At 44.7% G+C, this 16,127-nt stretch overlaps 1 protein-coding gene across 3 annotated transcripts in view; it reads left to right on the plus strand.

Moving 5' to 3' along the window:
• AARS1 (alanyl-tRNA synthetase 1) overlaps nucleotides 1–16,127 on the plus strand; it is a 28,483-nt gene that overhangs the window by 2,935 nt on the left and 9,421 nt on the right. The window contains exons 1-11 of one of the 3 annotated variants that reach the window (XM_004754023.2): nucleotides 1,442–1,571; nucleotides 4,820–4,984; nucleotides 9,891–10,079; nucleotides 10,312–10,457; nucleotides 11,902–12,093; nucleotides 13,029–13,173; nucleotides 13,522–13,667; nucleotides 14,239–14,347; nucleotides 14,500–14,650; nucleotides 15,385–15,509; nucleotides 15,921–16,065. In XM_004754023.2, the coding sequence (XP_004754080.1) occupies nucleotides 4,841–4,984; nucleotides 9,891–10,079; nucleotides 10,312–10,457; nucleotides 11,902–12,093; nucleotides 13,029–13,173; nucleotides 13,522–13,667; nucleotides 14,239–14,347; nucleotides 14,500–14,650; nucleotides 15,385–15,509; nucleotides 15,921–16,065 (1,492 nt within the window). In that variant the 5' untranslated portion in view covers nucleotides 1,442–1,571; nucleotides 4,820–4,840. Of the gene's footprint in view, nucleotides 1–1,441; nucleotides 1,572–1,630; nucleotides 1,904–4,819; nucleotides 4,985–9,890; nucleotides 10,080–10,311; nucleotides 10,458–11,901; nucleotides 12,094–13,028; nucleotides 13,174–13,521; nucleotides 13,668–14,238; nucleotides 14,348–14,499; nucleotides 14,651–15,384; nucleotides 15,510–15,920; nucleotides 16,066–16,127 lie in introns of those variants that run through there. The other 2 variants (XM_045076296.1, XM_013057021.2) reach the window with 2 other exon arrangements.

Consider the following 16,127-nt stretch of genomic DNA (forward strand, 5'->3'; position numbering starts at 1 on the left):
GCAAATAAATGAACGGTCTAAGTCCATTTTATGGGTGTTAAAAATATTTTAGGTGCCATGGGAGAATTAAAACCTAGGACTACATATTTCCAAAACTAAGTATCTAACTTGTACTATCTTGAGCTCTATTAGCTTCCTCATTTCCCAAGAGGTTCAGCCAATGTTTTACTTCAGAGTAAGTCATATGTATAGCACTTATTCTTACCTGCAAGCCTATTTGCTTAGCCCAGAATAAGAATTTTCCTATAATACACAATTTGCATTGCACTAAAATAGTTTTCCTGGGGGGCGCCTGGGTGGCTCAGTGGGTTAAAGTTTCTGCCTTTAGCACAGGTAATGGTCCCGGGGTCCTGGAATTGGGCCTGGCATCGGTCTCTCTGCTCAGCAGGGAGCCTGCTTCCTCTTCTCTCTCACTCTGCCTACCTCTCTGCCTACTTGTGATCTCTGTCTGTCAAATAAATAAATAAAATCTTTAAAAAAATAGTTTTCTTTCTATTTTATAGTTGCATTACCTACAAGAGAAACAGATCATAGAGAACAGGATAATTCAAGTAGAATGCTTAGAAAAATGTTACATTTGGGTCTCAACTATTTCTTTTCATGTGTATTGACACAGTCGTTGGGTGAAATGAAAAAAATTTTTTGTAAATGTGTCTCTAATTCTTTCACGAGTGAAGGTGCTATCCTAATAGCGACAACTCCAGCAACATAATAAAGGTATTTAGACTACAACCAATATCACTTTATTTTGAAAATAAGCTTGTACAATTCTGGCTTTCCATTTTAATTGTGGTGGCACAAAGGCTGACCCATTTCTGATTGTTTAGGCCAAATATGTTATTTTGGGCTAATGTGGATCAGAACAAACACTTGTCTTTCTTGGTTTTGTCCTTGTCTTAACCTCTGGGTGCCTCAGTCTCCTTAGCTGTTAAAAACAGGTAATATTAGTAACTCCATTATAACTCATTCATTGTTGTGAAGATTAGCTCGAAAGTTTACATCAGTGCCGGCGCATACTACATGTGTTCAGCAAATGTTAGGTGGGATAATGATTAATGAGTTGGGGTGAACTGGGAAGCTAGTTCAAGTGTTTTTTTTTTTTTTTTTTCTTTTTTCTTTTAAACTGGCTTTTGAGCTTGGCCGTCCTTATGTATAGAATGCACTTTTATATACGAAAGTAACATATTTCCACAGTGAACAGAACTGTACACCAAGGCCGTGACCTTTAACAAACACACGTCGTTGGTTACCGTTATTAACCAGGTCAACTATTGGGACTTTGCAAACCAAAATGTCGACCTCCAGAAGCCCGCAGCCTACCCGGTCACGTGACTTATCCCTGCCCTTCTATTCCGGGCCATTGCATCAGCCGACATAGAGCCGCCTTTCTGGAACCAACTAGTAAGCTGATTCGTGCTCAGATTGATTGGCATCTAGACGGACCAATAATACCTCGTAAAGATAAGGCTGGGCGGTGCACTTTCCATCGCGGCGCTCTGACTGGGCGGGGTTGTGAAGGCTGCGGTCTGTAGTGGCTCGCGGCTGGTGCCGCTCTGCGTCTGCTGGACCAGGTAACCTCGGTCTCTGGGTGGGGGGTCCTTATGTAGGAGTTGGGGAAGGCGGCCCTCGGGAGAAGTAGACGGGCCTCGGAGAGATTTGCGGTGTCGCTAGAGCTGCTAGGTCGTGGGCCTGAAAGCGCAACCTCCCCAGCGGGTCCCTGGGGCCAGGCCCCACGAGGCCTCTGGAACCAGGGCCTGCGGTGGACTTGGGGCTGCGGCGCAGCGCGGGAGCGGCATCTTCAGACCCCTGGGGCGCTGCGGCCGGAGTGGCCTCGGGTGGCCTTGCGGAGGACCAAGACCTTGGGAGGATCACGGTTGCCATTGACTACCTGCTCAAAGCTGAGGTTTTATCTCCTCGGGTTTTAACCCCTCGGGACGGGCGAGGAGGTTCTGTGTGTGTTGGGGGTGTGTGCGAGGGTGGGCTAGAAGGTTGGAATTCCCCTGTGAGCCATTTCCTAAATTCTTAAAACTAGGCGGTACTTATTCAGGTTTATCTGGAGGCACTGTGTGTGCCCCGTCGTGTTCTGCTGGTACTTTAACAGAGAGTGCATTTCCCGGTGTGCTTCCGGTTCGCTAGCAGTTTGCTATTAAAGGATCATACCTAATCCTGAAATACTAACTTAGCAATCATTGGACTAGATGTTGAGGCTATTCCCGTATGGTGAGCAAAAATCAGTCATGATTCTCACGGGGGTGGAACTTAGAGCGTGATGGGGGAGATGGACGTTGAACAAACAGTCCAGTGGGTGTAGAAGTTTTAAAGGAAGACACCTGAAGCTACGGTGGGGGGGGGCGGGGTAGGTATAGTGAGAATCTGATCAAGAAGGAGAAGGCTTCCTTAAGTAAGTGTCTTCGGAATTGCTATATCAAAGTCCAGGAGTTAACTAGGAAATGGAAAAGAGTGGGGTAAGGTAGACAACTTACTTGGCAAATGAAGAGGACATTGAAAGGTCCTAGGACTGGTGTCTTAAACCCAAAAGCCATTGTGATTTAAGGTACTCCAGGCCTTTACAGCCCCTGCTGGGAAGTAGAATCTGAGGACCACCCTTTCTCCCACTTTTCAGTGGATATAAATACTATACAGCCTTCCCGTATATATTGAATAAATGAATTTGTGATGGTGACGTGCCTTTTAAGAGTTCCGCCTCTATATGGCATATTGTGAATATATATCGGATCCTTACATCATTTTGCAGTTCTTTCTGTATGACTGTCTCCCTGTTGAGGGCAGAGACTCATTCTTGGTTCCTCGCACAATATGCGTTTATATATGTTGAATGAGTAAGCAAAATGGAAAGTCTACAAGTCTTTTGGGATGCAGCTTATTTACCTCAGCCTGTTCAGAGGAGGAGCAGTGAACGTTTTGAAACTGCTCTGATGTTGCTCATTCAGAATTGGCACTGTACATTAATTTTTGTCACCATTAAGACTGATTGAGAGCCACGATGAGGAGGGATGGGGTGTAGCAAAGTTTCTAAAAACCCTAGCCTTCACTCCTTTGCCTGGGCATTAAAGTCCTTATCTGTGGGAGTTTTAGTTCACTCGGGTTCTTTCAGCCAGTGTTTCATCATCTTTTTGTCCAAAGGGCTTTTGTTCCCGTAAGTAGTTGATTGAATTGTGAATTAATCATTTGAAATTGTGGTTAACTGTGAATCACTGTGTGCATCTTTATCTTCTTAGAAGAAGGGAAAAAAACAACTTTGCACACTAAGTGACTTGAAGTAATAGCACCCATGTTCCTTTAGAGCTTTCCAGTTTACAAGTTGCTTCCAAGTGTCAGGTGGGTTTTGTCTCACAACAGCCGGGAATAGGCGGAGTAAATACTTTTTTTAAAAAAGATTTTATTTGTTTATTTGACAGACAGAGATCACAAGTAGGCAGAGAGGCAGGCAGAGAGAGAGGAACAGAAGCAGGCTCCCTGCTGAGCAGAGAGCCCTGGGATCATGACCTGAGCCGAAGGCAGAGGCTTTAACCCACTGAGCCACCCAGGTGTCCCTAGATACTACTATTTTACACAAAAAGGATACCGGGCTCAGTGGGTTAAGTGTCTGCCTTCGGCTCAGGTCATGATCACAGGGTTCTGGGATCCAGTCCCACATTGGCTTCTCCTCCCCTCCCCTGCACTTGAGCGTTTGCACTCTCTTTCTTCATCTCTCAAAAACAAAACAAAACAAAAAAACCCAAAGAAGAAATTTGGGACGCAGTAACTTATTTATGGTTAGAGTTGGGTCTCGAATTCTAGAGACTAATGTCAGCCAGATGGTTCCCATTTTTTTGGACAGCCAGTGCTGATGGCACTGTAGTACCATGCTGGCGATGGGCACCTGCTCACCAGGGACTGTCACTTTTCCCCAACCTGCCTCTCAGGGAAATCATAGTAAGTGTGAAAGAGCTTTGACATTGTCAAGTTGTATCATTTCTTAGCTTCTCTCTCTTCTGAACTCCTTTCTCTTTTACTGGCTCTGAGCTCTACCTCCTCAGTGTGGCTGTAGCATCCTCACCCCTTAGTAACCTAATAGCTGGGAAGGTTGCCGTCTGCCAGCCAGTTGTTCTGGGGGGTGCTCCGGCTAGGTGGAGGCAGGTATCGTCCTACTTGCAGACAGTTCCTTGTATAACTGGCCCCATCCCCAGGTCCACTACTGTTGACAGCAGCCTCCCTCAGGTGGTCAGGCCAAACCTAGAGACCCTGACTTTAGGGATAATGGGACGATTGTAGGCATGTAGATGAACACAGAGCTGGAAGGGGCCTTCGAGTTCATTCTCATATGGACCTGTCCTTGTGTTGGCGAAGTGAAGTAACTCCATTAAGGATTTACAGCCAGGATTGGAACACAGGTCTTCTGAGCATCCCCCGCATCCCCAGTTGGCGTCTCTGCTGGACGGTAAACCATCAGGTTTTTATTCCCATTTCCTAATTCCTGGCCTAGGCCTTGGCACAGAGGATGCGCTATACATCTTCATAGTTTGGAATAAATGAACACACGAAGAAACACTCCTGCTCTACTTGATGTGTTGGTGTATTGAACCTATTGAGGTTGGCATGGGAAGGAAGAACACGTGGGACTATTGTCTGCTAGTGCAGCAAGTTTTGCTTCGATAATGATTTTAGCCTTGGACGTTACAACATAGAGGTTTTAGGATCAAACAGCTTTCTGTGTCCTGATTTGATTTGGCTTGAGAAGCCAGGAGTCTTGTGTAACGCCTACTTATCTCTTAGTTTCAGTTCCCCGAATTTTCCTTCTTTTTTTCCCTCTGCTTAGTTCCGTAGCGTTATTTTCAAGATGGACTCGACCCTAACAGCAAGTGAAATCCGGCAGCGATTTATAGATTTCTTCAAGAGGAACGAGCACACCTACGTTCACTCGTCTGCCACCATCCCGTTGGACGATCCTACTTTGCTCTTCGCCAATGCGGGCATGAACCAGGTAAGAAGGGTTTTTCCTTTTCCTTTCTTTGATTTAACATTATTTATTTACTTATTTAATTTTTTTTTTTAAAGATTTTTATTTATTTATTTGACAGAAAGAGAGACAGAGAGAGCAATAACGCAAGCAGGGGGAGCGGGAGAGGGAAAGCTGGCTTCCCACCAAGCAGGGAGCCTGTTGTGGGGCATGGTCCCAGGGCCTTGGGATCATGACCTGAGCAAAACAAAGGCAGATACTTAATGACTGAGCCACCCGGGCGCCCCTAATTTATTTTTTTAAATAAGCTCTATACCCACCGTGGGGCTTTAACTTAGACTCCGTGGGGCACCTGGATGGCTTAGTGGGTTAATAACTCTGCCTTTGGCTCAGATCATGATTCCAGGGTCCTGGGATTGAGCCCCACATCGGGCTCTCTGCTCAGCTGGGAGACTGTTTCCTCCTCTCTCTTTGCCTACTTGTGATCTCTGTCTGTCAAATAAATAAATAAATAATCTTTATTTTTTTTTAAAAATAAATAAATAACTTAGACTCCGCCGTTCAGGAGTTGCATGTCCTATCGACTGAGCCAGCCGGGTGCCCCTGCTCTATATAAAGTTTTGCCTTTACTTTCTTCTAAGGAAAAAGCTATGTTTTCTTCGTCATTGGCTAGATTAATCTAACTGAGCCCTGAAGAGACCTATTCACCCGCTGCTGTGATTCTCCTTGACTTCTTCACTTTCTTTTGTTATTTCTCTCTCTCTCTCTCTCTCTCTGTCTTCCGTTCCTTCTTTCCTTCTCCCTCCCTCCCTCCTGCCCTTCCTTCCTTCTTTCCTTTCCTTTCCTTTCTTTCTGATTTTATTTATTTATTTGAGAGAGAGTGCACAAGCGAGGGGAGCAGGAGAGGGAGAAGCAGGCTCTTCACCTTGGAGGGAGCCTGACATGCGCCTTGATCCCAGAATCCTGGTATCGTGACCTTAGCTGAAGGCAGATGCTTAATAGACTGAGCCACCCAGGCGGCCCCCCCCTTATTTTTTTCTTTATAAAATAAGTGAGTACTTCAGGATTCTTTTAAAGCTTTGCTTTTGGGGCGTCTGGGTGGCTCAGTGGGTTAAAGCCTCTGCCTTCGGCTCAGGTCATGATCCCAGGGTCCTGGAATCGAGCCCCACATCGGGCTCTCTGCTCAGCAGGGAGCCTGCTTCCTCCTCTTTCTCTGCCTGCCTTGTGATCTCTGTCTGTCAAATAAATAAAATCTTTAAAAAATAAAAATAAAAAAAGTAGGGGCGCCTGGATGGCTCAGTGGGTTAAGCCTCTGCCTTCGGCCCGGGTCATGATCTCAGGGTCCTGGGATCGAGCCCCAAGTCAGGCTCTCTGCTCGGCAAGGGAGCCTGCTTCTCCCTCTCTCTCTGCCTGCCTCTCTGCCTACTTGTGATCTCTCTCTGTCAAATAAATAAATACAATCTTTAATAAAAAAAAAAAAGCTTTGCTTTTGTTCGCATTCTGAGTCATGTAACTTTATTGCTTTTTTACCTTTTATATTATTTTAAATTTTTTAATTAAATCTTTTAATTACATTTTTAATTAAATCTTTTTAAAGATTTATTTATTTAGAGAGAGAGTGTGTGCACATGTGTAGGGGTCAGTGAAAGGGTTAGTGGGAGAGAAAGAGAAAATCTCAAGCAGATTCTCCACTCACCTTGGAGCCCACATGGGGCTTGATCCCAGGACCCTGAGACCATGACCTGAGCCAAAATCAAGAGTCAGATGCCTAACAGACTGAGACACCTAGAGCCCATAGTGATTTTTTTTTTTTAATCTTTCTTGAAGCTACTGCCACCAATGCCAATTTGGATCCACTGCTGATGAAACTTTATTAGTAGGATTTATATTTAGAGTAGTGAGCTTTAAAAGATAATTTGAAAGCTTTGTTGTGATATTGAACACTGTTTATCAGGCTGATTGTGGCCTGGAAGTGGATTCAGGTTACATAATGCCTTCAGGTGGTTTTCTTGGAACCCTTAGCCCTATGGACCGACTGGCCCTTAGAATGTGTCTCACTCTGTACTAACTGATAAGTTGATATTTTCTTTTCTTTCCTGACATAGAAAATTAGAGGCAGTAGGAACAAGAACATTTTCTTTCTTTCTTTCTTTCTTTTTTTGGAGAGATTTTAAATTTATTCATTAGAGAGAGAGAGGGAGAGAGAGTATGTGTGCCAGCAAGAACTGAAGCATAGGGGAGGGTCAGAGGGGGAGAAAGAAGCAGACTTTTCACTGAGCAGCGAGCCTGTTGCAGGGCTGGATCCCAGGACCCTGGGTTCGTGACCCAAGCCAAAGGCAGACACTTAACCAGTTGTGCTACCTAGGTGCCCCAGTGGGAACACTCTCCATCTTGTATAACATTAGCTGTACAATTATACACATGTTTTCAATTATATGTGTGAGTCCTTTGTCTACATCTGGAATAGAGGGCACTAATTTTTTTTTCTTTTTTTCCTTTTTTTTTTTTTTTAAGATTTTATTTATTTATTTGACAGAGAGAGAGATCACAAGTAGGCAGAAAGGCAGGCAGAGAGAGAGGGGGAAGCAGGCTCCCTTCTGAGCAGAGAGCCTGATGCGGGGCTCGATCCCAGGACCCTGAGATCATGACCTGAGCTGAAGGCGGAGGCTTAACCCACTGAGCCACCCAGGCACCCCTAATTTTTTTTTCTTAAGATTTTATTTATGTATTTGACAGACAGAGATCACAAGTAGGCAGAGAGGCAGACAGGGCGGGGGTGGTGGGTAGGAGCAGGCTCTCTGCTGAGCAGAGACCCCAATGCAGGGCTCTATCCTAGGACCCTGGGATCATGACCTGATCCTAAGGCAGAGGCTTTAACCCACTGAGTCACCCAAGTGCCCCAGGGGGCACTAATTTTATGTGGATTGCAAGGTGATGGGTTTTCTGGAATACTGGGAAGGTTCTCTTTTACTCTGGCATTCCTAGGCATGAGTTTTATCTTCTCCCACATGTGTCAACTATACTTGGTAGAAGAACCATGGGAGTCCAGTATTTGTTTTGTTTTGTTTTTAAAGATTTTATAGATTTATTTGACAGAGAGATAGACAGTGAGAGAGGGGACACAAGCAGAGAGAATGGGAGAGGGAGAAGCAGTCTTCCTGCTGAGCAGGGGGCCCAATATGGGCTCAGTCCCAGGACCCTGAGATCATGACCTGAGCTGAAGGCAGATGCTTAACGACTGAGCCACCCAAGCGCCCCGGGAGTCCAGTGTCCTAATGTTCTCTGAATAGCCGTAATTATTAGACTGATGTACTTCGCATTTACTATGTGCCAGGAATTGTTCTACGTCTTTTATGTGAGCTGACTCATTTAATGCTCACTCTGTACTGATGCACTGACAGCTCAGGTAAATTGCCCAAGCTGACATAGCTGGTGAATGCTGGAGTATGGATCGGAAACCCGGCAGTCCTTTGCTTAGCTTAACTTTTGTGCTGTACTGCCTCTTACTGCTTCTTAATCAGAAATACCTTGATGGGTTTTTGCTTTTTTTTTTTTTTTTAAACATTTAAAAATAGTATTTATTAGGCATCTGCCCTTTTTCAGGTATTGTGCTAGGTACTGGATATATGAAGATAAGTAATACGGTTTTTGCTTTTAAGGGGTTCATGGTCTAGTTCAGAACTGTCAAATGGAACTTTGACAATGATGGTCATGTTCTATGGCTATGACTGGGCTATCGGGTATGGTAGCCACCAGCCACATATGATGATTTTTTTTATTTTAGGTTTTTATATTATTTATTTACGTAATCTCTACACCTAGCATGGGACTCAAACTTACAACCCCGAGATCCGAAGTTGCATGCTTCACCAATTGAGCTGGCCAGGCACCCCATGCGTATTAGTGAGCTGATGCGACTGAGGAACAGAATTTTTTTTTTTTTTTAAAGAGATTTTATTTATTTATCAGAGAGAGAGAGGGGGAGAGAGTGAGCACAGGCAGACAGAATGGCAGGCAGGGGCAGAGGGAGAAGCAGGCTCCCTGCTGAGCAAGGAGCCCGATGTGGGACTCGATCCCAGGACGCTGGGATCATGACCTGAGCCGAAGGCAGCTGCTTAACCAACTGAGCCACCCAGGCGTCCCGAGAATTTTTTGTTTTTAGAAAATTTTGGTTAATTACTAATAATTTCATTTTAATTAATTGTATAAGTCACAGGTGACTGGTGGGCTACCAAATTGGACAGGTCTAGTGAGTGGGAAAATAAATAAACTTATATAACAATGTTACATCAAAGTGTAATTTGATAAATCCTGAGAGCAAAATAATACCTTTTCTGCACATGGGTCGTTCATCAAGTTGTGCTGATTTTACTCCCTTAATAGGTCTCAGTTTTTTTCTTCCTTATCACCTGTACCATTAAGCCTGCACATCATTTTTTAAAATAATAATTATAATTATTATTTTTAAAGTAGCTCTGTGGCCAATGTGGGATTTGAACTCATGACCCTGAGATCAAAGTGTTCCTTGCCCTACCAACTGAGCCAGCCAGGTGCCTCCAGCATATCACTTTTACACTAAGTTCTTCCAGAAAGATGTCCTAAGCCCTGACCACCAGAGACTCCTGAGGAAGCGTGGGTTTCACCACATCAGCCTCTGGCTGATACACAGATCCAGCAGGTGTTTCCCTGGTGCAGGTGGTGTTGCTAGCAATGGTGGAGACTGAGAGCAAGGACCAGGAAGAAGCTGCTCTCAGACAGGCTGCCCGTGCTGCTGCCCTGTCAGGCCACGTGCCTCCCAAGTGTCTCCGTATTCCAGGCTAATTAAATACATCACAAACAACAGTTTCTGTGTGGTCTCTACCTGCCACCATGTGACCACCTGATGGCTCGACACCTCCTTCAAAGCTGAAATGTTCCCTTTCTTTTTTAGTTCAAACCCATCTTTCTGAACACTATTGACCCATCTCACCCCATGGCCAAGCTGAGCAGAGCTGCCAATACCCAGAAGTGCATCCGGGCTGGGGGCAAACACAACGACCTGGATGACGTGGGCAAGGATGTCTATCATCACACCTTCTTTGAGATGCTGGGCTCCTGGTCTTTCGGAGATTACTTCAAGGTAAGTTCGAAGAGGGGATCTAAGCCTTCCAGGATGCAGTGCCTAGCATTTGATGATTCCGGTTTATGTTTTGGTATCTTCTATAAATTGATCCTTCATTTGTCTGGGTTGATAGTAAAGATGTTGTAGTTTTATATTTGCATTCCTCGGGTCTGCACTTTTCTACTCAGCCTAAATAGATTTTTGGCTTGGCCACATTCTGCATTTTTTTTGTTGTTGTTCTTTTTTGTAGGAATTGGCATGTAAGATGGCTTTGGAGCTTCTCACCCAAGAGTTTGGCATTCCAGTTGAGAGGCTTTATGTTACTTACTTTGGTGGGGATGAAGCAGCTGGCTTAGAACCAGACCTGGAGTGCAAACAGATCTGGCAAAACTTGGGGTAAGAATGCATCTCACATGTAGAGTGTGGAGGAGTGAAGTGATTTCTGACTTGGTGCTGCCATGGGCTATTAGGGCTTGGGGTGCATTGCCTTGTCCTGTTGCAGGCTGTGCATTTTGAGATGGAGGTGGGAGTGACTAGGAACAATTACCCTTTGGTGCATTCGTTGTCTTTTTTTTTTTTTTTTAAAGATTTATTTATTTTAGAGAGAGAGCAACACAGCGTGAGTAGGGGGAGGGGCGGAGAGACAGAATCTCATGCAGGCTCCATGATGAGTAGGGGGCCAGGCATGGGGCTCCATCCCAGCACCCAGAAATCATGACCTGACCTGAGCCGAAACCCAAGAGTCAGACGCTTAACTGACTGAGGTACCCATGCACCCTGTTCATTTTCTTTTTCTTTTTACTTTAACTCTTAGAAAAGGTATAGCTTTTTACCACACATAGTGGTTTTGCTGTTTCATTCATTCATTTATGAATTAATTACTTTGACTCCAGTAATACTACTCTAATCCGGCTTCCCCTGGTACTTGGTCTGAAACCCCTCCTTGCTTAGATTCTGTCATTTACAAGTACTTGGACATTTTGGCTAATAACACATGCGAACCTTAGACACTTGAGTGGGAATCCTGTTTTGCTTGGCTTGTGTGTATCTGGACCCTGTTATCCAGTGTGCACAATCTTTCCTGACTGCCTGTCTTACCTAGCAGCTCTCAGGAGGGTTCAGTATTTTGGAAATAATTTTAATTTTACTAAATGCATTTTGGTATCATTTTAAGGTGAGAAAGTTGACTAAATTGAGGCATAGAAAAGTGACTCGAAATATTCAGCAGCTGTTTTAATGCTTCTGGTGTTTCCATTTTTTAAAAATGAAGGAACACTTGCAGAGTAAGTATTTGCTTAAATTCTGGTCATATGAGCATATATGTTTTCATTTTCATGTGTTCCTTTCTAGGCTATATCCTTGTCTTTGCCGATTTTTGTTTAGTTATGAACGTAGCTTTATGTGTATTTTGTATTCTGTTGTAGTCACGCCTGAGAAGAATCCTGTCCTGCTCCCTTAGCCCCTGCTGTGTCGGCCCAGCGTTAGTCATTGCCAATGAGGGTGCCTTTTTTTTTTTTTTTTTAAATAGGAATGCATAAGGATCTCCTTTAGTAGTGGATACAAGTCTGGGCAGAATCCTTGTCATTGGGGGCACCTGGGTAGCTCAGTTGGTAAAGCGACTGCCTTCAGCTCAGGTCATGATCCTGGAGTCTCAGGATCGAGTCCCGCATGGGCCTCCCTGCTCAGCAGGGAGTCTGCTTCTCTCTCTGACCCTCCTCCCTCTCATGCTCTCTTTCTCTCATTCTCTCAAATAAATAATAAAAATAAAATCGTTAATTTAAAAAAAAAAAAGGATCCTTGTCAATGGCTGTAACTGAGCTTATCTTCTTACTCTCCGCAGGCTGGATGACTCCAAAATCCTCCCTGGCAACATGAAGGATAACTTCTGGGAGATGGGTGACACGGGCCCATGTGGTCCCTGCAGTGAGATTCACTATGACCGGATTGGTGGCCGGGATGCTGCACACCTCGTCAACCAGGATGACCCCAACGTGCTGGAGATTTGGAACCTTGTGTTCATCCAGTATAACAGGTGGCCTTGGGGTCCTAAACTCTTCCTGCTAATAGCAGCACCTTTCCCTGAGCCATGTAGAGAAAGAGGGACTCAGAGCACAAGGCTGTCTTCTCATCCTCATCTTTGAGGATAGTGGAACAGAGCTAAAGCAAGACTAAAGACATCAGGGGATCTTGTGGACATTATTTAGATTTTTTCTCTCAGGTTTTCCCTCTGATCTCTGAGTCACTGGTGGACCTAATCTTTTATAAAATAGTTTTATTTCACATAGTACCTGCTTCAGGACTATTCCTATAATGTCATTTTTGCTATAATTTGGACTGCGATTTTATTTTATTTTATTTCAGTTTTTTAAAGATTTTATTTACTTATTTGACCAGAGAGAGAGAGAGAAAGAGTGGGAGAGAGAGAGGGAGAGAGAATCTGAAACAGACTCCACACTGACTACAGAGCCTGATGTGGGGCTTGATCCCACAACTGAGAGATCATGACCTGAGCCAAAACCAAGAGTTGGATGCTTAACCAGCAGAGCCACCCAGGTGCCCCTGTGGACTGCAGTTTTAAAGCTCATTTCCTTGAGACCTGCTTCACCCTTTATTTTTTATTCTCTAAAGATTTTATTTATTAGAGAGAGAGAAAGCACAAGAGTGGAAAGAGGCAGAAGGGGAGGGAGAAGCAGACTGTCCATGAAGCAGGGATCCCGATGCGGGGCTCGATCCCAGGACTCTGGGATCATGACATTTAACTGACTGAGCCACCCCAGCTCATGCCTCACTCTTTCATAGGCCCCAGAGTACTTACGTTTTCCCCTCCTCTCCTCCCAACAAGTCAGGCAGAGGCAGGTGGCAAATAGTCACAGCCTGTCATCTGTGCTACATAACAGAGTTTTAACCAGCGGGGAGAGGTGGCACCTAGAGCCCTTGTTTCAACTTCTCTTTCTCTGGGTCCTACAGGGAAAGCGATGGCATTTTGAAACCTCTTCCTAAGAAAAGCATCGACACAGGGATGGGCCTGGAGCGACTGGTGTCTGTACTGCAGAATAAGATGTCCAACTATGACACTGACCTTTTTGTTCCTTACTTCGAAGCCATTCAGAAGGTACTGGTCCTATTGCAAACATGCAGATGTTTGTGGAGGTTTCTAGGTTGTACTCTGAGCAGTACTGTCAAAGGTAAAATAATCATGTCTTTGCCAGCTAAGGGTACCTGTGACCATCTGTTAATTGAATTGTTAATAACTTAAGAGGCTCTAAGCATAAGGTACTGAGGTTTGTTGAGTGCAGGGGTCTGGCTGGAGGCTCTTTCTGTCCCTCTTCTTAGTATTAAAAGATCTGGGAAGAGGGCCATCCTTTCCCTTATGCCCATTCAGTTCTCTTGGAATCTTCTAGGGCAAGGCGGTACCAGAAGGGTGCTTCCTAACGAGCTGCCTCCTGGTTTTTATCTGTAGGGCACAGGTGCCCGGCCGTACTCGGGGAAAGTTGGTGCCGATGATGCTGATGGGATCGATATGGCCTACCGGGTGCTGGCTGACCATGCCCGGACCATCACCGTGGCACTGGCTGATGGCGGCCGACCTGACAACACAGGGCGGGGGTAAGTCGGGCGGGGTTGGGACTGCCACTGTGAGTTTGAGGACTCTCCACGGAACTTAAAGCCATGCTTTATGTTTGTTTTCTTTGTCACTTAGGTAGTTGGAGGGATCCTTGTATTTTTTAGGGATTAAGAGAGTTTCAGCTTGTGTTACAGAGTTGCCATTTTTATTAAATCTTTGTTGCTAAGTACAAGAGAAGAAGATAGAGGTTGTATTTTAGGTTGTCTGGTAGGATATTGGAAGGGCGGGATGGGCTCCATATTGATGAAGCCCAGGCAGTTTTCTTACTGATAGGCAGGTCCTGAGATTTGAGTCATCAGCCGTCTGGGCTGAACTTGACTCCATCTCTGGGTCAGCAGAATGTGGTAGAAAAACCGACGTATTTGTTGGGTATATTCCTGAGTTTTCTGCTGGAATAAATGTCCTCAGGGGCTCACAGAAAAAGGACTTAGATAAAAGAATGTCTCTGGAAGAGTCAAAATGCTGGTTATTTGCTTTGGGTAGAATTCCAAAAACCCCATTAAAAAATGCTTGGAAGGTTGTCTAGAGGAGGTGGTCTTCTGCCTGTTTCAGGTATGTGTTGAGACGGATTCTCCGCCGGGCGGTCCGATATTCCCATGAGAAACTCAATGCCAGCAGGGGGTTCTTTGCCACGTTAGTAGATGTTGTCGTCCAGTCGTTGGTAGGTCTATCTCCCTGCTTATCTCTGTTCGGCTAATGCACTTAGCTTAGAGGGCTGGGGTGGGAATTAGCATATTGTCAGTGAGAGTTTTTAAGGCGCTCATGGAATGGTCTGTCTTCAAGGAGTCCACGTCTCTGTTTTCCCTTTGCCAGGGTGATGCATTTCCTGAGCTCAAGAAGGACCCAGATATGGTGAAGGACATCATAAATGAAGAAGAAGTGCAGTTTCTTAAGACTCTCAGCAGAGGGCGCCGCATCTTGGACAGGAAAATTCAGAGCCTGGGAGACTGTAAAACCATTCCTGGTAAGGACTAGTTTGTTCCTTTCTTCATCCAGGTTAATCTTTCCAGAAGAGGCAAGCTCTTTTTCACAATTGACAGTGGAGTCCCCTGTCTCCAAGGGCTCAGGATAGCTTGGTTGGTTATACTGCTTTTGGTATAAAATGGGGTTTATAGTAAAATTATAAAAGTAATATGTTAATGTGGCAAAGTATTTAAATAACACAGAAGTAAAAAATGAAGATTCTCTTTTCTCCTGTTACCTCATTTCTCAGAGGTAACAGATGTTAAGAGTTTGTTGTCTAACTACTCAGGACTTTACTCTGTTTACCTATGTATGTATGTAGGGGCGTGTGTGTGTATTTTCTAGCAATAATGGAACATACGGTATGTACTGTTCTGCAGCTTGGCTTTTTTTCTTTCTTTCTTTTTTTTTTTTTTAAACTAGACTGGAAAATTTAAAAACATTTTTTTTAACATTTTAGTGCAGTGTAATGCACAAGGAGAAAGCCTGATGAATTTCCACAAAGGGAACACTTGTGTTCTGATTAAGAAACAGAACTTTTCGGGGAGACCTCTTGTACTTGCTCCAGATCAATCTGAAAGATTTGTTGGATTTTCTGACAAGTGCACAGAATCAATACTAACTAGCCTTGTCTCCAGTTCCTTCTGTCACTGCCAGCTTCCTTTGGGAAGTGCTTGAGATGGCAAAGGAGGGGACTTTCATGTCATTCTTACACAGTTCCTTTGTGCCATGCAGGGGACACTGCTTGGCTCCTCTATGACACCTATGGGTTTCCAGTGGATCTCACAGGACTGATTGCTGAAGAGAAGGGCCTGGTGGTGGATATGGATGGATTTGAAGAGGAGAGGAAACTGGCCCAGGTAAAGAATTTAGGGAGTGAGCTGAAAACCCAACACTAAACAAGAAGAAGAATAGGAGTTTCCCTCCATTAAAGTCTTCAGAATTCCATTTTTCCCAAGACCAGTGAGTGTCTTGCAGGGGCATGTTGGCCCCAGGGGAGATTTGGCAATAATATATGAAGACATTTTTTGGTTTTCGCAGCTGAGTGTGGGATGCTGTCGGCATCAGGTGGGTAGAGGTCGAGGGGGCTGCTCAACACCTGCCGTGGACAGCCCCCCAAAACAAAGAATTACCTGGCCCCAAATGTTGGTAATGCTGAGACTAAAAAACTGTTCTAGAGCTTTCTGTTGGGCTTATTTTAGCAGTCTGGGGTCCTTCAGAATTCTTGTTCCCACATTGGGGTAACTTATGTTTATTTCTCTTACTGGCAGCTGAAATCACAGGGCAAGGGAGCTGGAGGGGAAGACCTCATTATGCTGGACATCTATGCTATTGAAGAGCTCCGGGAGAAGGGTCTGGAAGCAACAGATGATTCCCCAAAGTATAATTACCATTCGGACTCCAGTGGGAGCTATGGTGTGTTCTTGTGTTACTGTGCGTACCTTGGCCAGGTCTCAAGATTAGGAACCTAGGGTATT

The sequence above is a fragment of the Mustela putorius genome, unplaced genomic scaffold (assembly GCF_011764305.1).
Source record: "Mustela putorius furo isolate JIRA1106 unplaced genomic scaffold, ASM1176430v1.1 tig00000174_pilon_pilon_pilon, whole genome shotgun sequence".
In the NCBI taxonomy this organism is placed as follows: domain Eukaryota; kingdom Metazoa; phylum Chordata; class Mammalia; order Carnivora; family Mustelidae; genus Mustela; species Mustela putorius.